The sequence below is a fragment of the Coffea eugenioides genome, chromosome 4 (assembly GCF_003713205.1).
Source record: "Coffea eugenioides isolate CCC68of chromosome 4, Ceug_1.0, whole genome shotgun sequence".
NCBI classification, from domain to species: Eukaryota; Viridiplantae; Streptophyta; class Magnoliopsida; order Gentianales; family Rubiaceae; genus Coffea; species Coffea eugenioides.
In genome coordinates, this window is record NC_040038.1 from 36,235,368 (window position 1) to 36,259,791 (window position 24,424).

The window sequence follows — 24,424 nt, forward strand, 5'->3', positions numbered from 1 at the left end:
TGGATACTGGTTTTACAAATAGGACTATTTAATTGGTTTTTTAACAGTTTGGGGGGAAAAAGTTGATATTTTCCCTTGTTTGTTACTGAAAGGTAATGTTTGGAAACGTGTTAAAAAGTTCCAATTCAGCTTTTAAATCTGACTATTATCACTTTGCTTTATTTGTGAGAGTCCCTCGTGCTAACACATCCAAGGTTGATTATACTTCCAGTATATAAAGAGGTCTTGGCCATTTTGGCCATCATACTAACTGTGGTCTCCCTCTAGATTTCGAGATTATTGACACCATTATTGACACTCAATTCGTTAGATAATCTCTTCAGGTAATTAATTTGTGTTGAAACCTATTTTATGCAGTGGAACAATATGAATTAGCATAATTTTTGAAGTCCATCTTTGTAGCCAAACTTGTGGTTTCTCTTCTCCGACATGGAAATACTTGTATTTAGCTGCGCCTTTTCATGGTTTTTTTTTTTTGTAATCCTTCAAATTATTTTAGTTTCTGAATTGTTTATCCTGCATAATTTGTTATACATATGCTTTGATTTGTGTGTGTTAATGCCCTTTTTTACTGCAAGCTAATGTCAAAATATATTTATCATAGTTGATACACGATTGATGGATTAGACATCAAATCTGTAACTTGCACCAGGTGTAAAAAGAAGAGCTCAGCTAATATTTGAGTGGAAAAATGTTGAGTTCGTAACATTCTTAAGAAACTTCAGTTTGTTGTTTGCAGTTGCATTTGTCTCAGAGAATTAGTCACTCTTGCTGCCATAAGCCTCTGCTTTTATTGACTTCCAATTACTGGTTTTATGTACTTTTTCCTCTTTTTTTCTCTTGTTGATTTCTTTAGTCCAAATCTACAACCAACCAACTGTATAAGATGTTTATAGTATTTAAGAATTTTCTATGTCGAATCAAGACACTAAAACATTGAGGGAAGATGATAAGTTGCAATGGGAGCATAAAAATATTCTCTTTGCACTGTGATTCTTTTAGGCTTCAGCAAGGCTGCAACTTTATTCGGATTTAATGTGTTCTCAATTATATGCAAATGAAGAGATTGTCTCTCCTGGATAGTTTAGCTGGAGCTTTTATTTGTCTATACATGTGTCAAAGGAAAAGTTTTAGATTCTGCTTTTTCCTACTGTATATCTTCATTCAGGTACTAGAAAGCCTAACCTCGGACAAAACTATTAATCCTGGTTCTATGTAACAGGAACAATGGTGAAGATTTGTTGTATTGGAGCTGGATATGTTGGAGGTCCTACAATGGCAGTCATTGCCCTCAAGTGCCCCTCAATTGAAGTAGCTGTTGTTGATATCTCAGTTTCCCGGATCACAGCCTGGAACAGTGATCAGTTGCCCATATATGAGCCTGGCCTTGAAGAAGTAGTAAAGCAGTGCCGAGGGAAGAATCTCTTTTTCAGTAATGATGTTGAAAAGCATGTATCAGAAGCAGATATAGTCTTCGTTTCAGTTAACACCCCAACCAAAACTCGAGGCCTTGGTGCTGGCAAAGCTGCAGATCTTACATATTGGGAAAGTGCAGCTCGCATGATAGCTGATGTATCAAAATCTGACAAGATTGTTGTTGAGAAGTCTACAGTTCCAGTGAAAACAGCCGAGGCAATTGAGAAAATATTAACTCACAACAGCAAGGGTATCAATTATCAGATTCTCTCCAACCCAGAATTCCTTGCTGAGGGTACTGCAATTCAGGATCTTTTTAATCCTGACCGTGTTCTTATTGGAGGACGAGAAACACCTCAGGGGCAGAAGGCAATTCAAGCACTTAAAGATGTCTATGCTCAGTTTGTACCTGAAGAAAGAATCCTTTGCACCAATCTCTGGTCAGCAGAGCTCTCAAAGCTTGCTGCCAATGCTTTCTTGGCCCAAAGGATCTCATCTGTCAATGCGATGTCAGCCCTCTGTGAAGCAACTGGAGCAGATGTTTCACAAGTGTCCCATGCTATTGGAAAGGACACCAGAATTGGGCCTAAATTTTTAAATGCCAGTGTTGGTTTTGGTGGTTCTTGCTTTCAGAAGGATATCCTGAACTTAGTTTACATTTGTGAATGCAATGGCCTCTCAGAAGTTGCTAGCTATTGGAAACAAGTGATCAAGGTAAATGACTACCAAAAAAACCGCTTTGTTAATAGGGTTGTGTCCTCCATGTTTAATACTGTTGCAGGTAAGAAGATAGCCATTCTTGGATTTGCCTTCAAGAAAGATACAGGTGATACAAGGGAGACTCCAGCTATTGATGTGTGCAAAGGGCTGCTTACAGACAAAGCTCACTTGAGCATATACGATCCGCAGGTCAATGAAGAGCAGATTCAGAGGGATCTGTCACTGAACAAGTTTGACTGGGATCACCCAGTTCACCTCCAACCACTCAGCCCTACCACGGTAAAGCAAGTCAGTGTTGCTTGGGATGCTTACGAGGCAATAAAGGATGCTCACGGTCTCTGCATTCTGACTGAGTGGGATGAATTCAAAGCTCTTGATTACAAAAAGATCTATGACAACATGCAGAAGCCTGCATTTGTTTTTGATGGTAGGAATGTTGTGAATGTGGAGAAGCTAAGAGAGATTGGATTTATTGTCTACTCCATTGGCAAACCATTAGATCCATGGCTCAAGGATCTGCCTGCTGTGGCATAAGGAAGTGTTTCTCATCATAGATCAAGGGCTAGAATTTTGAAAATTATGAGAGAGGGACCAATTCTTTAAATTCTTTTTTCCTTTTGTGTCTAGTATCTTTCTTGCCAATTACTTTGGCCTCACATTGTTCTGTTGTTTAACTTCGTATTTTTGTGAGCTTATGACAGTTTTATATGATAATAAAAGATGGATTTTCTCTAAAGTCTAAGTAGTACATCAGATTCATGTATATTTTTTCCTTGGACATTGGTAGCTTTCAGTATTAACATATTCAGATAAGATGCATGAACCAGGAACAGGATTTCATTTTGTTTTTCATCCTTTTTCCTTTCTAACCCTTTTTATCTTGTTATTCTTCCTCAAATACTTCCTACTCCAACCCTTTCAGGGACCTAATGTGCTGCACATTTGAGACCTTATGTGCGCCAGTTTTTTCACCACAACAGCTATACTCACCTATTTTCAGCTGTAGAATACACTCCTTTCCTTGATTGCTACACTTAAAAGCATAGATCTTGCTTTCCTGCCTAATGACTCTTTCTATTCCTTCGGTCTGGGTCATCAGGAAATCAAGAGAATGTCTTCCAAGAGACTTTAGGGCCGACTAAATCCGAAGTATTTCTCCAATCAGGGAAGGCATAGCAACTCAGAGGCTGGAGTAGGAACTAAAAAGCAATCAGCACACAGGGCTCAGCGGATGGTGGAAAAATGGTAGAATCATGGCGTAAAAGGTGGGGAGTTGGGTACTTTATTTTGAAGAAAGTTTTGTCAAAGGTTGGAAAATTAGAGAAAGTAATCATTGCACAAATCCAATTTGCATCCACAGAAATGTGTTGAGGTGACTTCTACATATTAGCAAAAACTCTGAAACTGCTCCAAGATTGATTAAGTTTTTCTGTTTGATGAGAACTAGTTTGATTAGAGATTAACAGACATCATCAATGAAGTTTATCACACTTTTAAGTTTCAACATGCAAAATCACATTTTGTTCATGATCAATTGGTAAATGGCAGGTGACATTGCCTAGCACTTAATGTAATTAATCAACAACTGGTCAAAGATTAAATTCACTTTCAAAAAAGTTTACTTGTTATTTTGAAAAAAGAAGAAAACAAGTGCTTTGACATTTTCACCGGCCAATAAGATACTGATTGTATTTGAATACTAGTTGCTTTTGGTTTTAATGGTTGTAATTGCTTATGGTCTGTTACAAGGTCAATTGGATAGGAAACAAGTAGGGGCGGCAATTTCTAGTCCAGTATTAAATTATCTTTTTTATTGAAAATTCTAATTCTTGAAAGTTTGGACTTCATTTTATAATTTGAAATCTTTATTGTGCATCTAATGTATGAAAACTCATCAATAACAAGATTTAAGGGGATAAGATATGTGATTAACGAGTTAAGATTCTTTCAGTTTATTTAAGTTAATGAGTGAATCTTGTAAAATAATATTACAAGTCATCTTATAAACTGCGTAGAATGTTTAATGGATTACATTTGTCGAATTTAATCAACTGGTTAATGAACAAGTCATCATATGACATGGGGTTAATTACAAAAAACTCTCCCTAAGGCATATCTATTTTTGCACTTTACCCTCTAACATTTATTTTTTTCATTTTACCTCTTAAACCATTAGTTAATTATAACATTGTGTAATGGTAATGTCGAAAAGATATTTATATGCTTAATAGTTAAATGCAGTAATTCCCCTAGTTTATCTTGCACTTTATCCTCTAATATCATTTTTTTTTCAATTTATCTGTTTGCCACTAAAATCATTAGTCAACTCCAATATTTCAAAACACCAAGGATAAATAATGTCTAAAAAATCAATATCTCTAACATAGTAATGAAAAAATAGTATTTTTATAAATATGGTCCTAATTAAATTTCATCCCATAATTATACATTTTTTAGATTGAGAGAAATATCTTGCTATTTTCATGTAATAATGGAAAAAATAACAAAATTTGTTATTGAAAAATTAATATGTGAAATTATTATTGAAAGTCTAAAAATGCTAGAATATTGTCAATTTCTCTTTATGAATGTGCATATGATTGCACTTTTCTTTTAATAGCCAGATATTTTCTTTATATAGGAGTATAAATTTTTCTAGTAACACTTAAAAAAGAGAGAAACATGGTTGATTTTGGTTTCAAAGTTTTTGGTTTATACACTCACCGTTTGATTCATGACGTGTGCAAAATTTAAATTTCAGTTTTTGCATAATTGTCATTCACCCAACACTGATAGTATATACACTGTCAGTGTAGGAAAGATTTATCCTTTTTTAATATAATCATGCTATTAAAAATTGTTTGGATTGCTAAATTTTTCTAAAATATTTTTTTTTCTTGCGTCATAAACACATTTCTCAATCATTTTTTTATTTTTTTCAGCCACCTTTTTATTTTACAAACATCAAATTGCAAAAATGTATTACAATATTATTTTAAAAGAATTTCCAAAGAATCTTCAACCCAAACAAACCAATCTATAGACCTTTAATAATATTTTTATAGTTTATTTTTTTCACCAATAATTTTTGTGTTTCCCCTTTGTCATGTAAAATGGGCAAGATATTTTCATCTATCTAAAACCTTGTAATTATATAGATAAAACTTAACAAGACATAAATCTATAAATATACAATAATTTTCATTATTAAGTTAACAAAACTGATATTTTTGAATATGATTTGTCTTGAGTGGTTTTAGAGATAAACAAACAAATTAAGAGAAAAATAATATTAGAGAGTAAAATACAAAACTTGTTATATCTTAAAAAGATCTAACCTCTCTATAAATGTCTTTTAAACATGTCTGTTACATAAGATTAAAATTGACTAACGATTTAGGAAATAAAACAAGAAAAAAATAACATTAAAAAATAAAGTGCAAAAAGAAATTTTAATGATTAACTTATGACATAACAGCCTAACGAATTAGATCCGAGTTGAGATTTTTTAACACGAAAATGGCAGACCCAGACCTATTGGCACCAGTATTATCAAGTCAATCATTAACCCCTTGTCACCCCGTGTACAAAATCATTACATGCCAAAAAGCCAAAAAAATAGGGTAAAAATGCGAGATGCAAATGTGCAATGTTGTCTTGCCTCGCAGCAAGTGGTTCAAGCGTCCCACATAGATCAGTGTTTGCTTTAAAATCCACTTGGAGCTGTCACATCATTCTCATATGCAATTGAGGGAGCCACATTCCGAATATATAAAAATGATTTCAAAGAAAACCAGAAGCAAAATTTTAAAATTTGGTCCTCTATGTGGAACAAGCAAGAATCGCGACTCTACTAAAATCCGATATACAAGGGTTCTTTTGCTGAAGGAACATACAAAACTGAGAATGACAAAAAAGAAGCCATCTTGCATTTAAAAACAAATCTAAAATCTACAAAATTGTTATATACAAGAGCACAACAGCTTGTGATCGATTACAATTTACAACTCTTCTTAAAATTCTTTGCCTCAGTACGGTCAGAAGTAAAGTTGAGATGAGCAATCATCTTCTCAACCCAGAAGTCATGTTAGTATAAATAAAGAATACGAATCCTACGATGTGCGGCCTTCTCCACGAGGCATTTTCTTTGATGTAGCTGCGATGGCAAGTTATCAGAATTAATCATCGCACACTATTGTGAGAGAGATGGCTTAAGAAGTTACCATGCAAAGTTCAAAGCACATTGACAGGGCAAAAAAAATTGATCTTATGAAGCTTTCAGCTTGTAATCTACCCAAAATACTAGTATTTGGCCTAATCTGTAACCTTGACAAGCAATCAGCACAAATAACTAAATAGATGCAGCAATCTTCATGTATGGTCACACACTTCTTGCAAGTTATTTATTTATTTTTTGTAAGTACTCCTTGCAAGTTCATCCTTTAATGATTGTTGTAAAAAGAAACTAGTTTCCGTCCAATGCACATATGAGGCGACTGCTTAGGTTCATCATTGCAAATGAGATGAGCTTCACCAGCTACCAGGTAAAGGTCATACAGTTCTTTCTAAAAAACAGTCACCACTAGCATTATCATGCATATAAGACACTGATATTCTGTTTTGTTTTGAAGTGTTTGGAGAAGGGTTCAAATATTGGCAATCAATCATCAGCCTAAACTACATGATCTCAACAATGGGGGCAAAATCCATATAGAACTAGAGCAGTTTGAAAACTAAGTGATATTTTGGCAGCACAACCGCTTATGGACTCGTAGCATTCATCAGATTACACAGAATCAGAGAACAATATATGCAGAAAAGACATTATGGTATAGCCCACACAATTATCTCTTATGTTGTTACAGATAGAAAGGTACTCATAACACACCCAATCAAACACAAAAAACAAGACTGGATGGCAAATGCTTCCACGGTCACACACTCAGAGAGAGAGAGAGAGAGAGAGGCTTACAGTCTTCAACATCCTTCAACTGGTAATAGTGAGGAGCTATTTCTACCAGCCATTCTGGTTTTAGTTCGGTTACCTGCAGCATATGAGTTAAAGCTCCATAATGCAAGAAATTTTAAGCTATATAATGCAAGACATCAAAAGATAAAATAGCACAGCATATTCACTGGCAAGAAAAGGCAAACTCAAATCAAAATCAAATCAAGATCTCTTACCTGCCGCATGTACTCTTTGGTTGTCAACACCAGTTCATGGTACACAACCCATCTTGGAAGCACCTAAAAAATCAAAGAAAAAATTATTTTCCAACTCATGATTTTTAACTGCCATGTCCTCACATTTGCCTCAACTCGAGATATGAGATCACATACAAAATACTAGGAGGTGTTGAAGCTCTTACTGGAGTTTTAACATTCTGATTTTGCTAATAAAGCATGCCTATGATTGACTTCCACTTCAAGCTCCCTATGGATTTCCATTTAGATTCTCAAAGATGTAAATCAGAGTATATGAACTCATTTTTAGTAGGTTTCTTCTGGTAAATATTTTCACTATTCTTGTTTATCTATGCAAATTAGCTCTTGTTGCTCCATGCTAATAAGATTGCCAGAAACCTTTCTTTGATTTCTAGCCCCCAGTCTCAGTAAATTAGCCATTTGTCCGTCCTATACAAGTAAAATAACTCAATAAAATCAATGTTATAATTACCAAAAATTCTATTTTGATGACCCTGCGCCTGGATGTCACATGTTAAATGCCGCTCTTTCTGTGATGAGGATGAACTATATAGTACAACAAACCAAATTCTTATCATGTGAGAGAGAATTTGTTACTGAAACAGGCCTCATAAAAAATAGTATATTGCTATATGCACCTTTTTATCCTTGAACACCAAAGGCTCATGATCCTGTTTTGTTGAGAGCAGTGACTTTTTATTCCTACTTCCAACTTGCAATCTTTTGTTTCTAATCATATTGTCAGATTCATCTATCCATAATGTTTGAAACTATTAAGAGTGCTAATGCTTATAACTTGGGTACAGTATTTACCATTCTTTTAAAACCTGAGCGCTATACATTAGCCTATTTCATGGATAAACATGGTAGAATCAGAAAACATTAGATACTTGGGGACAGAATAGAGTTTGATTTGATTATGGAAAAAACATTCTGGAACATTTGATTTCACATCCTTCCAACACTTTCATCATTTTACACTTGACTCTAAGTTTTTCCCCAATTCTAAATCAAGTAATGTATCCTATTTATTTATACTAATATAAGCCCTCTCAATTTCAACTGTTATACCTGCTTTGCGCTTTCATAGTCATAGATAAGGGGAAGACATTAAAGTCATGTACACATTAAGAAGAACTAAAACTATTTCAATATACACCGATAGTTAGGTAAGTATGAAATTTTCTGTTTTCTCCAACCCATTAGGAACTGGCAAAGGCCTCAGGGTGTGTTATACAATTAGGATGAAGATAAGAAAAGACCTCATCTGAATAGTAAGTACTTCCAACTAGTTGAGAGTTGGCAAGGAGACTATTTTTGTTGTGATCTTTCCTTTAAAGAGATACTTGGGATCCCTAGGTGTTTTTGACATTTTGTTTTTTGTCAAAATGTCATCATAGGTGTTTTTGACATTTATCAGATCAAATATCTTGCATCTCAACGTTTTCTCACATTATCAAACATTTTCACGCAGTTTGATAAGATGTCAAATGCTTTAAACTTCCACAAGAGAATAAAACAAAGAGGAATAAGGACATCAAGTTTGAAAAAGTGGGAGAAACATCTTGCTATTATCCCAGTACAAATGACTACAATCGTCCACAAGGCTCCAAATACATGCTTAAAGGAACGCTTGATATCAATTGACACCAAAACTACCTGACCCCTAGCCTATATTATTTTAAAATTCTTTCTTCAAGTTGTGGCCAAAGCAATACCATTAGTAGTGATAATAATCCCTAGCTTGCTAGTGTAATTGTGTTGACAAACATGGAAAGAAAATTGATGGAGACAAAGGTACAGACAGGAACACCTACAGCTATCAGACGCCAACTTGAAATGATCAGAATAAGGTGTAGCATAGAAACAGTTTAATGACAGGATGGAATCAATTTTATTCGATTATGAGTTTGATACCTTAATAGTATGAAAAATAGTTTAGAAAATTAAAATTTCCATTCCAAAAGATTACAGATATACCTAATGTTCATAACTCAAGAGACATGATGAATATGATCAACAAAGAGTTGCAGAAATTTTAAATCATGCCAAAATATTGTACTGGCACATGGGTCAAATATATAATCCTCAAAGCTTCATTTAAAGAAAACGTCCAATTGTGAATATCAAAATCATTGAGCAGCTACCTGAGCTAAACCTGAACTCGGGTGAATATGAACAGTCTGCGGATGTTTGACAGTTCGATATGATCCATTCTTTTGCAACCTTGCAGAGTGGGGGAAAAAGCCTGATGTTATAGCCTTCTTTATAGCTTCCAAATCATTGACATTGGATGTCACTTCAATCTCAACCCTTTCCAATAGCCCCTCCAACTGATCTCTTATGTCTCTAGCACGCTTCATGCTTCTGACCTAATTGAAGGCAAACATATAAAGCAAAAAATTTTCTAGTAAGAGGTGATGATACTGTTGAAAAAATGGTTTAAATATTGCAATCTGATTTCAAGTACTATGTACAGACACATATTCATTGCTTAACTTTTTCTTTTTAAATAACTCTTTCAGATACAGACACACTCAGCATCAACATTCATTTTTCAACTTTTTCCAGATCTCTAGACAGTTTTGTCAGAATACTCATTTTGACATCCTACACTAATTACTTACAGAGAGAATGAAGAATATTATCCAAGATATGTCACGTTGAAGACTTGGTAGTACAATGTGGATTTATGGCATTGCCCACTAACCGAGAGCTAAACATTTCAGCATTTCACATTAAGACAGTGCAATGAAGTCTCACTTCTTACTTGGATATAATTCTCATAGCACCATTGAGTTGAAAAGTTGGTTTCCTTCCAAGAACTGTACACCTGAAAAAGAAGGGGACAGAAACTTGAGAACTTCACAAAGATGATTTAACACCAAAGTTCATTTGTCATTAATAAGTCAATAAACAACACTACTTCAGTATTTTAGGCATATTATCAGTACACCAGATTAGAAAGAAAAAAGGCATAATAGCAGCCAGGTGGTCTTTAAAGTTCATTACCTAACAGTCCTGCAACTCACTAAAACTAAAATCTGATATCTTTACCATGCACATGCATATTTGTCTGCACCAATCTATTTCTCCTTGGAGTAACTGTTTACTTTCTAGTTTTGTTTAAGGTGGAAGCTTTTATGAGGATTCAATATCACAACAGATCTTTTGTCCCACTTTTTATTATATTGCTATTTCTCCTTCATAAAGATCATATTTTGGTTCTTTTTCGTTTCCTTAAAATCCAACAAATATTAACTGAGTAATACACAAAATTTAACCAACTCAAAAAATCAAAATGCATAAAAAATGAGATTTTTTATGAATTTTCTGCTGTATTTTTTAATTTTCTATTATAAATTATTTTTTGAGACTCGTGTTTATGCATTTTGATTTTTTGAGTTGGTTAAATTTTGTGTATTACTCAGTTAATATTTGTTGGATCTTAAGGAAACGAAAAAGAACCAAAATATGATCTTTATGAAGGAGAAATAGCAATATAATAAAAAGTGGGATAGACAGTGGCATGAGGAGTGGGACAGAAGATCCGTTGCGATCCAATATAGGATACAAAGCTAAGTTTGACCGCAGTTAACCACATCCAACGGATGGAACGTCATTGGGCAGCTACTAATTGAATAAGATCAACATAATCAAAGGCAACAAACCTTAAGCAGTGCAATATGATCTCCAACATTACCCATGTGAAAATTCAACCGTGCATTGTCGGCATGAACTTGTTTATCTTTTGGACGGTAAAAAATTGAATTCCCAATAGAAAGCATTGCTGCAATAGAAATTATCTCGTCCGAACATTTGTACTTGTCAGAAGCAACAATCATCTTTGACAGCATAGGATCAAGAGGGAACTCAGCCATTCTTCTTCCCACCTTTGTCAACTCACCAAGCTTATTCAGTGCACCTAATGCGTACAGCAATTCCAGGGCTTTCAATAAGGCCTCAGCCGGTGGTGGGTCCATAAAGTCAAAGTTTAACAAGTCATGAATGCCAAGGCTCTTGAGTGTAAGCACAACATTAGCCAGGTTTGTCCTTTGTATCTCAGGAACAGTATTATCTTCCAAGTCATACTGGTAATTATGTGCTGTATATAACCGGAAGCACTTCCCGGGACCAGTTCGTCCAGATCGACCTGCCCGTTGATTTGCTGACGCTTTAGAGACAGGAGTGACCAGTAATGACTCCATTCCTGTGCGAGGGTTATAAGACTTCATCTTACAAAATCCAGGATCAATAACGTATTTTATTCCATCAATTGTCAATGAAGTCTCTGCAATATTTGTTGCAAGAACAACTTTGCGTGCCCCTTCAGGTGTTGGCTCAAATATTTTGGCCTGCAGTTCTGTTGGTAGATTGGCGTATATTGGGCATATAATCAACTCCGCTATTTTTGTACCCAATCCTCTTGTTCTTTGTTTCAAAATCTCCTCAGCCGTTTCAATTTCCTCCTGCCCAGTTAAGAATACCAGTATATCACCATCAGCAGGTGGTTGTGTAACATGAATCTGAAGGGCTGTGACAATTGCTGCATCCAAGTAATCAGCCTCTGGTGCCTTAGTATAATGTATCTCAACAGGAAATCGCCGTCCTGGAATTTTAAAAATTGGAGCAGAATCGAAGTAGTCACTGAATTTCTCAGCATCCAGAGTGGCACTTGAAATAAGCAACTTGAGATCAGGACGAAATCGAGCAATATCCTGCAATATGAGATTCAGACAGTACACATCAGAAATCCAGCATGCCAGCAGCAAGTCAACTAAAAGAAAAATGCTACAATGTAGATACAAAGATGCTAGAACAGGAATGAGCAACTTGTTTTAAAATGGGAAAAAACTCCACAAAAATAAAACACTGCTATGGTTATGAACTACTGAAATACCACCGAGCCCTGACCACCCCCTGGCCCCACCAAACAACACCCCCCCCCCACCCCCAAAAAAAGAAAATCTCTGAACAAGAGATCAAAGGGAAAATACTTGCCTTGACCAAGCCAAACAGAATATCAGTTGACAATGTTCTTTCATGGGCCTCATCCACCATCACCACACTAAGGAATTTTGAAAATTAATCAGTTGCCAAGAGACATCAAATTCTACATTGTTAATTCAAAAATAGGAAAAAGAAATCTGGTTATACTGATTAACACGGCATGAACCTGTAACTAGCAAGATCGGGTTCACCCAGGAATTCCCGCAGCAACATTCCATCCGTCATGTACTTCAAAACTGTTGTCTCTGATGTACAGTCTTCAAAACGAATAGAGTAACCAACCTGTAGGCAGATGACGTTGAGGTTAACTTTGATGCATGAGGAAGCAATATACTTAGATTACCACCAAAGGTACATATACAGATCAACACGAAATGTGTGCAGCCTATTCCATAGCCTAGTATTGTTCTCAAAACACACAGCAATCGGACAAATACATGATGAAGAACAAACAAAGCAACAATATTTGCACCAAAATAAGGTTAGGTCGTTCCAGGGGAATACTTAGATTGGAAAATTAGTAGCCAAAAAGATAATCATACTATCACTGTATGTCTCAATGAATGCTAACAGCATAAACTCCTAGTCTAAGTAATTTCCAATTCTAGAGCAAGAGACCAAGTTTCCCTGCAACAAATTTGTGGTACCTCAAATTGTTGAACGACTTAATAACATGTAATCAACAAGCTACTCAATAACATGGCAATGCCAGAATAATGGTGCAATAAGTGGAGTACCTCGTGCCCAAGCTTGACTCCCATCTCCTGAGAAACTCGAGCAGCAACACTCATAGCAGCAACTCGACGTGGCTGGGTACATCCGATCTGGAAGAGAACATATCAAAATTTTCAAAAAAAAAAAAAATGTAATCCGCAAACTTTGGTGACAAAATGTACCACGCACAATCCAGTGAAACAAAATTATGCAAGAAAGAATTAAGTTTCTGATGACAACAAAGAATAAGGTACAAAATATATGACATAATACGCTACAGGAAGAGATTGTACATCAAAAGCACAAGCAGCTAATACAACTGCAATCCAAATACCAATTATGTTAAGCTACAGACTCAAGCAATCAAGCCACTCCCATAAGTAAAAGCTAAAAGGAAGCTCATACCATCTATCAAAGTCATTAGCAAAACAGTTTTGGCTCCACAATAACAGGAGATAAGAACCTTGGCTGGAGTAGTCAACAGCAAGAAAAGTTCTATCTAATCATGATAAAGAAACTTCAAAAGATACTTAACATGATGAACTCCAAAAATTGGCCTCAGATAACATGCATGGTTGAAAGAGGGGAAAATAGAAAAAGAAAAAAAAAGAAAGAAAATTTCACAAAAAATATTAACCACATTTTTGGACTAGATTTGCGTGGTTTTATAAGGATGCTGAAAGATATTACCCTTTGTGAAGGACGCTAACCTATTGAAACTTTTTACTCAGTTTAACTGATCTCCATTGCAGCAGATTTTTTCTGGATGGAAGAATTCAATACCTTAGCCTTTTTTAAACTATTCTAGAAACAAAAATTAACAATATTCAAGGTACCTAAGAAGTTAAAAACCTTTTAGTCACTTTAAGTCATCTCCACACCACTATCATCTACCGAGCATCATTCTTCACATTCAATGTTGTGCATGACAACAGATGGTGTGTGGAACCCCCCAAAATTTATTCTACAAATGATATCATTAGCCCTCTTCAAAAATAAAAATTAAATCTCAACAAGACCGTATTTGTGTATCAATAAGCACAAAAGTCCTAAGTATGAGATCCATCTGATCAACGACGTATTGTAGCTGCATTGACCAAATAAAGTCAAACTGAAAAAAAATTAAAACAAACACTTGTCCCTAAGGCTTGTAAATGAAAAACAAAACATTTAAAAATGTGAAGGGCAACTAGACCCGCTTTTAGACCCACAAGCAGCAATTTCAGGATTTCACAAATGTGCAATACATTTATGCACTGGTAAATAAAGCTTGCTTACTTATGGACAAAAAATCAAAAAGTGCAGTCCCATATATATATATATATATATATATATATATATATTTTAAAAGGAATAAAAAGACTCAGTCTAGAGTTAAAAGCAATTGCAACTTCCATTTGGTGTCCACATGTATGAAATTGAAGGAAAAAGAGGATATTCACCTTTCCGCGCTTGGTATAGCCTGCCTCATGAAGATATTGAGGTATCTGAGTAGTCTTTCCAGAACCAGTTTCTCCAACAATAACGAGAACCTTGATTTACAACCAATCAAAGTGGTGAAAATATATGGACAGCCATACCTAATAGGTTCAAGATTATTACAACCAAAATGCCAACAATCAATTAGGCAAACCTGATGATTATTAATAGCTTGAAGCAATTCATCTCTGTATGGATACACAGGCAACGTTTTCCTATCATCCTGAAGAAGCAGAACCACATGAAGACAGTTAAGAGAAACAATTTTCAGCACAATCATAGCCATAAGAAAAAGTAGAGTAGACTAATGATACAATTTTTAAATCTCAATAGGCCATGCAAAATCAGCATATCTAATTCATTCTCCAGTACCAGGTCACAAAAAATAGTGGATGCAGTAAGTAAACAATCAGATGTTTATGCCTTTCTGACTTTAACTAAAAAGCCATACATCTAATAGATCAGGCCAATCTGCATAACATGATTAAATAAAGAAATGAACTTGTTATCAAAAGGGTGATTCTACAAGTCTCAACCTGAAGTTTGTCAAATGCTGATTTGGCAATAGATTTGTTGAGTTCCTCAATGGAAGACTCTTGATCAACCTGCAGAAAAACAGGAAATGACTTTCACGAAGAACTTCGGAAGATCTAGGTGAACATCTATAACAGTAGTAGATGCTCAATGAACTTACATTTTCACCATCCATTATTGTATCCTTTATGAACTCAATTTGGTCTTCAAAAACAAATCTATCGGAAAAAAACAAATATTATAAGGACCAACTTATCAACCATTATGAAAGCCATAGTTTTGCATATGGTTGAGTCCTAAAAAATGCAAAATTGAAACCAATTAATTCATTGCATGGGATGAGCATAAGAAGAAAATCAGAAGAGAAGCTTCCGAACAAAGTAGCAAACAACTTACTGATACTCATCAGATTTTTGCTTTCGATTTTTTGACCCAAATTTTAGAGTTGCCTTTCCTGCATCAACATGATCCTCAGTTCAGTAAATCTACCCCTTCAGTAACAATTGTAATATAGCAAGTGGAGAAGCCACTGGCAAAAGTTACCTATCTGATGTTCCTCCCATGCTTCTTGTTCAGCAAATGGATTCATTTTTTCTGCAGCATTTGGATCCCTGAAGAAAAAAGTATTAGATATACCCTTTTCAAGTCTTTATACCATAAGTAAAGCAAGGGAATGTTACATGTACTAACCTGTAACGCTGCAGAGCAACAGAAAACCTCTTCTCTTGATTTACGCCACCTTCTTGGTCGTAGGCTTCAGGCATCCTATACTGCAGACACAGAAAAATGTATAAATGGAGCTCTGTTCTGATTCAAGAAGATTAAAATTAAAATTAAATAAAAATAAAATGTGAGAAAAGTGCAGAAACAAAAGTCGACAGAGAACCACTAAACCATTTTACATTTCCTTTTCTATTTTTGATTCTCTTAGCTTTTTTAACTTGGTTTCCAGACCCTAAAGAACCTTGTGTACAATGGCTGTGTGATTCGTTATGAAGTAATCAGGGCATCAAGCCCCATGGACATAAGCATACACAGAGAGAAAAAAGGGGGGGGGGGGGGTTTAGATCCAAAACTTGAGATAAGAAAAACAAAATGTTGTCATGCAGTTGATAGTTATATAATTCCTCTCAAACCTTGATGAGAAAAGCGATTATTAAGTAAAAAGCCCAAATTGAAACGGAATCAGATATACACTAAAAAAGGAAAGAGTTGGATACCCCAAACCCATAACAAATGGATATATGCAAACCAGTGAACTAATGCTTTCTGAAAAGAATGGGTATGGTGAATACCTCATTAACGTCGTCAGCATCCTGAGTCCGCTTCTTGACAAGCTCATATATTTCTTTCTTGTATCTGCCAAAATATAATGCTTACAAGAGATACATTTGGCTAGAGAACAATATTACAATGGGTGTGCATGTCTGTATTATGCATAAACAAATTATGTATAAGATGGCAAATGATGGAGCAATCATAAATCTGTCCATCAAATCTCAAGAATAAAGTGGACGGGGCTGAACCAAAGTATGGAGCGTTGAAATCATGTTTCACATAGACATATTCACCGACACAAACACGACCATACTTATGTAGCCATATGTACAAACTCGTATGTAGACACCAGCAGACACGCACAACATATGTTCTTTCCCATGTTACCAAGTTATGTAATTTCAATTTAAAATAAAATCAGTATTAAGCATTTAAGAAGTCAAGATTAGATCGAGTGGCCAGAGAAAGCACTGCTTTTAGATACTATGTTGACACGTAGCACAGTCAGGTAAGAGCAGTAGAAACTGTGGTTAATAAAAGAGCCCAAGAACTATGACCAGAAGAAAATGTGAACATGATAATATTACTACACAACCAGCAAATCTCTTTAGGCTAATTTATTCAAAGACATAAAGAATCTGGTATGACAAAGTTCTATTCAAAAAATCTTTGAGGCGGTCCTTAATCTGAAATCTTCTTGGTCAATTCTTCAGGGACAACTTCAACAGGATCATAAAGAGTAAAGTGATCAGCTTGAGAGGGAAAAACTCAAATAAAATAATGCCTAGGGATAATCAGATCCTGTCGAGGGGACAAGATTGAGAATCTACTTTAATAGAAGAGACAAAGAAAAGAATGTAACCATCAGTTGTTTCTTTTAATGTTAAACATGATTAACGTAAATCACAAAATAATAGAAATATGTAAATGAAAAATGCGCAAGACAGAGAGAGAGAGAGAGAGAGAGAGCAAATACAATGCTTTTTACGGATGCCAATGTAAGCTTAAGTGCAAGTTTTAATTACCTTAGATCACGGTATTCTGCTTCAGTAAGCTTCACACCATCAAATAAGTATTGCTCATCTTCAATATCATCTCTGAAAAAGTCAAACAACAAGGTTAGAAGATGAACACCTAACCATACAAGATATATCAATTGATAAAGTTTAGCACTTGTCAGGTAGCAATCCACATTGTAATGCATAAGACTGAAGAAGTTACTGTGGTTATACCTGAGTTCCTCAAGCTTCTTTTGCTCTCTTTTCTTCAAATATTCTTGCCTTGAAACTTTTCTGAAAAGGGATAAGAAGCCAGATAAGTTTAAATATCAGCAGATGCCACGGGAGACATATCAAACAATAATATCTTACTCTTAACACATTAACAATGAAACATGCCCACAAGGAATTAGTATCTATTGAATGAAAACAAGGAGGAGGTAAATTTCAAGCATTAAAAGTCCATCAGTTTGTTTTCTAAATTGATTCTTCATATATTCTTAGTGCAAAAGAGAGTAAAATTTTCATTACACAAGCAAGTACAAAACCGTGTCCATTGCATGCAAAGGCATTCAAAGTTTGTGAGACCTTTCTGCAAAAATCACATACATCTAGACCTCTCTGAGTAAATAGGACACATCCTTTCGTTGTAGGCCGAACAGCATGGAGGAACATAACAGTAGTCAATGAATAGAAGCAACATAAAATTTGACTACATCTTTGTTGCTAAGCCATCAAGTTTGAATTTTCAGTTCAAAATGTGAAGAAAAGAAACAAAACTCATTTATCTACACATTTGGTGCAACGCAGCAAACACACTATCCATGGAAGCTGCAAAAGAAAGGGTTCAATTATGCCATTCAATCCAAGGAAACTGCAAAAGCAGTGGTCTAATTATGCCATCTTGATGTTCTTAGTTGAGAAATGAAATCAAATTTCTTAAATTCATGTAACTTCACAATAAAAAAGCTTAAAATAAAGATCACAATACCTTCACTGCAATCATGACAGCAACAATAAGAACATAAATTGGCAGTGCTTGACTAAAAGCCAAACAATGAATAATACTCTGACTAACATGATAGGACAACAGATCCCAAAAATGATCACAAACCTCAGAGTTTCAATTTCATCATTCTCCAATGCTTGTGACCTCCGGATTGCCTCTTCTATTGTGGCCACATGTCATTACACACACACAAATGTAAGTACAGAATCACAAACATGTACTACAACTAATGACAAGAAGTATATTGATGCAATATGTCAAGAAATTGGTCTACAAAAATTATGAAAACATATAAGTAGAGAAGACATGATAATAAAGAAAGAAAGAATCACATATACAACACAAGAAATGTTACCTTCCTCCTTTTTTGTTAATTTTTGCTCAGTCAACTGTTGCATAATGAAACACATAAAGAGACTGTCTTAGTACATGAACACCAAAAAAATAAAAAAAGAAAAATTTCCCCAACTAAGTAAGAAAAAGGAAAAACCACACATATACACACAATGGACCATAAGCCCTGCCATCAGACATTCTTATTTTACCTTTCTGGTCCCTGCTGCATCCCTTTCTCTAATGTTCCGCTCCAGTTCCTCCCTTTCTCTTTGATCACGCAATCTTTCTTCTTCTGACTGAAGCAGAACAGCAAATCATTTCAACAACGCTTTTAAGTCACAAAAAATATGATAAGATAATCTGCTACATGGGCGAATTTTTTTTGGGTAAATCTACTTGAGCTAAGTTTGATTGCCAAAAGAAACTTTTCAAGGTTGTGCCGATTTACAATAAACAGCATCATAGAAATCCCCTGAAAAACATCAAGCCAGAAGAGCAACACAAAATGGTACATATTGATAATGTGAAATTTAAGCAGATAAATGACATGCAAACAATAGGAGTACCTCAGAACCGTCACTATCATCCTTGGAAGTCCGTCTTCTCACAGATCTTTCTTCTTTCCCATTTCCCACTTCCTGCAGCATCTCGTAAAGTCAAAACAAAATACATGTTAATGCAAGAAGTACTGATACAGCAGCTTACCCTAAGAAACAAAACCAAATTCTATCACTAAGAGTAGAAGCACTTTGCCTCGTCATCACCCTCATCATCTTCCTGAGGCTCAGCCCTCTTCCTGAACTTTTTATTACGGTTATCTTCTTTCCGGGATTGGGTGGCCATAGAAGCAGACTTATTGCCAACTGAACCTCCAGCATCATCCTCCTCATCATCAGCTTCTATGAGCGTATAAGCCCTCTGCTTCCTGACCAACATTGCTGCCTCTCTCTCTCTTTGCTGATAAAGCTAGAACAGACAACAAATCAAGTACCATTGGTCCAGTAAGCATGAGTTCACATAACAATAGACCAGTTCACTTACTAAAGCTCAAATATGCACTCACACTTGGCCCAGAAGCCTTATGCTCCACTCGAGCAAAAACTTGTTGTGCAAATGCCTGAGTTTCTCTAGAAGATGATAACCCCAGTTCTACAAGCGTATTCACAACTTCTGCAGGCGATGAAGCCTTTTTAGCTGCAGCAATACGGGCATATACAACATGAATAAGCTTCACCATAAGTATACTTGTGTTTTTTTTTTTTTGCCACATACAATAGCCACCAACTTACTTATACTAATGACATATTGAACAACTGTAGGCTGTGAATATCCGAGAAGAGACATCAACTTATCCGAGACCCATGCCCTCAGGTCCCCCATTTGCTCTGCATTTCAGTAACACAAACAATATCCAGGTCATATGAAGTTCTAACACCAACTTTTCTACTCCATCACAAAAACTCAAATAAACAAGTATAGCCCCCTATTCTGGATCCAAAAAAATCACCATTCGACCACGGTTCAAAGAACCGGCCAAGTCCAAGTTGACCAGGCAGAGTCGTCACTAGAACTTCAGCTTCCGGTCGCAGACAGCCATATCCCAGAGACGGTACCCAGACTCGGAAAATTAGGGCTGAGTCAACTCTGGGACTCAAAAAAGGGGCCGACTCTACCTAGTCATCCCATATTGACTCATCAGATATCCATGAACGGAGGCTTTCACGATGATTTTCAGAGACTTCGAGGATATAAACAAATAAAAAAAAATCTTAACCATATCCAATTTATGAAAAATTACACGAAAGACAGTCATAATAAATCAATCTTCATACCAATCTTCAACCCAAAATTCTCTCCTTGGAGGCTCTTCACTAAACAGCAAGTGGGTGGCAAAGATTCAAAAGAAGGAGAAGAAAAAATAAAAGGGTGAAGACGAGGCCGCTTTCATATAATATGCACGGGTGGTAAAAAGATACTAAAAATGTATGTCTCTAATTTGCATATAGTAGATAAATTCAGTCAAGTAAACAATAGAAGTAACCATTTTGCAGTTCAAATTCATTGGATTGGTGCGTAATACCGGAGATTGTCGTATATGACAGTGGCGAAGTCAGTGAGCGGTAGCGGTGGCGGTGGCGGTGGCGGTGGCGCTGGTTGCAGTGGCAAAGGGTTGAAGAGGATCACCAGAAGACAAAAAGGAGGAAGAAAGAAAAGGAACAAGAACAGGAAAGGAAACAAAAAAGTGATGGGGAGATTGGTAGGCAGTATGCAAGAAATCAAGGGGAAGGAAGTCAAGAATAAAAAAAAAATGGGCGGTGGCGGGAGGTGGCGGTGAACGGGCTGCAGTCTGGAGATAGAACAGAAATGGCTGGAAAAAGGATTTTTCATTTAAAGAGTAATTACCATTATTATTATTTATTAGGGAAAATAATCGGTTTCATCCTTCACATTTCACAAAAATATTCTTTTCGTCCTTCACTTTTAAAATGAAGCAATTTCGTCCTTGACATTTAAAAACTGAAATTATTACATCCCTGAACCCAAATTTCAATCTGAATCAAACCACCAATCAACCTAATTACAAATTTTGGGTGTGTAATTGGTAGATCACTTGGTTAACTCAACTTGATATTCATGTGAAATTTAATGAACCTTAAAAGAAAAAAATAAAAAATTATAACATAAAAAAGAAAGATTAATCTTTTCTACATTATCATTGTATATACTGAAAGTTTTATGTACCGCCATATCATTTTAATTTAAATTTAAACACCAAATTTTATATTTATGATACACATCTAGATTCGCAAGCGGATATACTAACGGTGCATGAAAAGATTTACCAAAAAAAAAAAAACTCTACTATTCCAAGACAAAGAATGGCCTTTTTATGTTATAATTTTTATTTTTTTGGTTTAATAAATGTCATGTGAAAATGATGAAGTTGACTGAATGATCTATCAATTCTATTTTTGAAATTTATTACTGGGTTATTGGATGGTTTGATTCAAATTGAAAATTAGGTTTAGGGATGTAATAGTTTTAATTTTTAAATGTCAGGGACGAATTTGCTTCATTTTAAAAGTTAGGGACGAAAAGAATATTTTTGTGAAATGTGAGGGATGAAACATGTCATTTTCCCTATTTATTATTACCAAAGGTGTGGCAATAATCGACATAATCACAAGGAAAAATTTGGTAAATTAGATATGAAATACGTAACAAATTTAAAAATCAAAATCTAGTACTCATAATTATTTAGTGACAAGGCGATTCTAATAATGGGTCACGGAGATTAGGAGATACCACTGGTGCACAAATAAAATTAAATTTTATATTAATGTTATTTTCTATTTGACATAGTACCTTGTCCTTATTTGAATTAGTTTAATTTTTGGATCTCTACAACTAAAGCAGAATATTTGTGAAAAAATAAATAAATTAGAACAAAAACAAGAAATACACACACAACAAAGCCGTATTCTCTTATTTATCCCTTTATCTTTTCTCTTTCCTACTTATTTTAATCACAAATCACATAGCAATAACTAGCTCAAAAGGATTAATACACACTTTTCCATTCTCTCACCCGACTTCTACTTTTTTTCATATATGTTCTTAACATTAATTTTTCCAAATTAACAAAATTAAAATATGAAAAAGAAAATCTCATTGCAGATACTTGAATCTGCAATAACAATAAACAATTTAATAATAATAATTCACCGACAAGCTCCAATTGATTCAGGTGGCAAATGAACTGAAAAAAAAAAGGACGCGACTTTTTCCCTAGATGTATCTCTAATGGTCACTACGTAGTGTGAGAAAGAAGAGAATACGTAGTTCATGAAAAATTATCAAGGGAAAAGAACCTCTTTGACTGTAGGTTGGTATTTATCACTATATTTGCATAGTGGGTCAGGCAGACATTGTAGCTACAGTGCTACATGCATAGTTGCAACCTGAGACATTAAGAGTCCGTTAGGTTTACGGATTAGATGAGATGGAATGACTCATTTTCAGATTATTAATTTTGGGTTGAGTCATCCCTGGATAAATAGTCCAAGTTATCTAGTGTTTGGTTGGTTCTGCATTAGATAGGATATGTTGAAAAATAATTATATCCTATGTTTGTTTGGAAATTGGATAAGATATGATTACTATTTTAATGACTAAAGCACCCCTTAATTTGTAAATTCTTTTTAATAAAATAATTTAATATTTTATAAAATATTAATAAAAAATTTAATATTTATATGTAGTTTGAAATTTAGAATTATAAAGTAAATTAAGAGTTTTGATATATAAAACTTCGCATTCACTCAGACTCAACCCATTTGGAACCTTAAAAATAGATTTTGACCAAGTTTTGGAACCTAAATTTGAAATTCAATTAAATAATAGGCTAAGTTTTGGCTAAATTAGGGTTAAATTGATAAAATCTAACTCATTTAAGAGCTTTAAATGAGCCAAACTCAAGCTAATACAGTTTTTTTTTTCTTTGGACTGGGTTTGAATATGTTGAAGTTCTCATTCACAAAGCATAATTGATAAGATTGTGTATTTTTTATAGAATTTGATTTATAAAATAATTTTAGTAAGGGTAATTTAGTCCAATGGCAATATAATCCTTCTATTATGATGTTAGCATGGCAAATTAGTCAAAAAATTTAAATTAATTAATAGGGATAAGTCAAAATTTTTAAAATAATGAATAAAGGCTAATTAGTCATTTATTATCATATTATTATGTGAGAATATGGTTATATAATAATCAGTATGAATTTGAATCATTCATAAGGGCAAACTAGTCCAAATATTGTTATGTTGGTAGTAGGAACAAATTAGTCAAAAAAACTTTAAAATTAATTAGTAAGGGCAAATTAGCCCATTCATATTATATTATCGTGTGGGAGTAGGGTTATATAATTATAAGAGTATAAATTTATATTTTTTGTAAGAATAAATTAGTCTCAAATTTTATTATCCTATCTATTAGTCATTCCGAGATGACTAATACCACCTCCCATGGGATTATTTTATCCCATGAATAGGAGAATAATTCAGTTAGGTAGCATGTGTGTTATCCCATGTATAAAATACAATCAAACATGGGATGACACAAGATAATTAATTCAATCTTGTGTCATCCCATGAACCAAACAGACCCTAAGGTCTCAGGTGAGGTGTCTTCGTCCTTCCACTCCAGCATTTGGCTTCACATTTTAAGGTGCATTTCCACGTTAGCCTTTGACACTTAGGATACACGTGTCAATTCACTCCCTGAGTAACTACCACCTGCCATTTTTATACTTACTTCTTTCAATCAGCCCCCAAGTCGAAGTGCGATCTAAAACCTGAGATCTCACAGATCGACTTGAGATCTCAATCTGCAGCTTACAGAGTTTCAATTTTATAAGGTTTGGGTGATTTGAAGATGATAAATTTCTTGGAGGCTGCTAGCGTTTATGGCCTACCATGTTAGCCTCTATTTTGAAGGCGCTTTTTGTTTTCTTTGAGGGTTTTCACCTTTTCAATTATCTCCGATACATCTAGATGATCCATATGCTCCTAAGATTTTCTTCTCCACACTCTGTTCTTCATATTAGTGGGGACAAAATTGCTATAACAATTTTTTCTTCCAATAGCTTTGATAGGGTATAAAATGTAGTGCATTTATGTGAAACTCAACAATCGTTACAAATGCAGTCGTTACTCACCCGGA

The 24,424-nt window shown here is 34.9% G+C and overlaps 2 protein-coding genes across 3 annotated transcripts; one reads left to right on the top strand and one right to left on the bottom strand.

Annotated features, from left to right (window-relative positions):
- The first annotated feature begins 243 nt into the window (after window positions 1-243).
- LOC113768505 (UDP-glucose 6-dehydrogenase 1) lies at window positions 244-2,810 on the top strand. The gene is made up of 2 exons (XM_027312895.1): window positions 244-323; window positions 1,223-2,810. The coding sequence occupies exon 2, from the start codon at window positions 1,228-1,230 to the stop codon at window positions 2,668-2,670; it is 1,443 nt and encodes a 480-aa protein (XP_027168696.1). The 5' UTR covers window positions 244-323; window positions 1,223-1,227; the 3' UTR covers window positions 2,671-2,810.
- Window positions 2,811-6,041: 3,231 nt separating this feature from the next.
- Window positions 6,042-21,037, bottom strand: LOC113768504 (pre-mRNA-splicing factor ATP-dependent RNA helicase DEAH1-like). Of its 2 annotated transcripts, XM_027312893.1 has the most exons (27): window positions 20,780-21,037; window positions 19,989-20,084; window positions 19,763-19,893; window positions 19,453-19,665; window positions 19,266-19,337; window positions 18,909-18,995; window positions 18,719-18,752; window positions 18,469-18,523; window positions 17,589-17,648; window positions 17,382-17,453; window positions 16,374-16,437; window positions 15,769-15,848; window positions 15,622-15,689; window positions 15,475-15,532; window positions 15,239-15,296; window positions 15,081-15,149; window positions 14,699-14,767; window positions 14,508-14,597; window positions 13,089-13,175; window positions 12,518-12,633; window positions 12,343-12,409; window positions 11,013-12,059; window positions 10,112-10,174; window positions 9,489-9,713; window positions 7,321-7,383; window positions 7,109-7,181; window positions 6,042-6,292 (listed from the first exon to the last, which is right to left on the bottom strand). In XM_027312893.1, the coding sequence occupies exons 2-27, from the start codon at window positions 20,077-20,079 to the stop codon at window positions 6,249-6,251; spliced, it is 3,156 nt and encodes a 1,051-aa protein (XP_027168694.1). In that variant the 5' UTR covers window positions 20,080-20,084; window positions 20,780-21,037; the 3' UTR covers window positions 6,042-6,248. The 2 variants fall into 2 exon arrangements, with proteins under 2 accessions (XP_027168694.1, XP_027168695.1); XM_027312894.1 differs by lacking the exons at window positions 19,989-20,084; window positions 20,780-21,037 and having other exon boundaries at window positions 19,464-19,665; window positions 19,763-19,853.
- Between the last annotated feature and the right edge of the window lie 3,387 nt (window positions 21,038-24,424).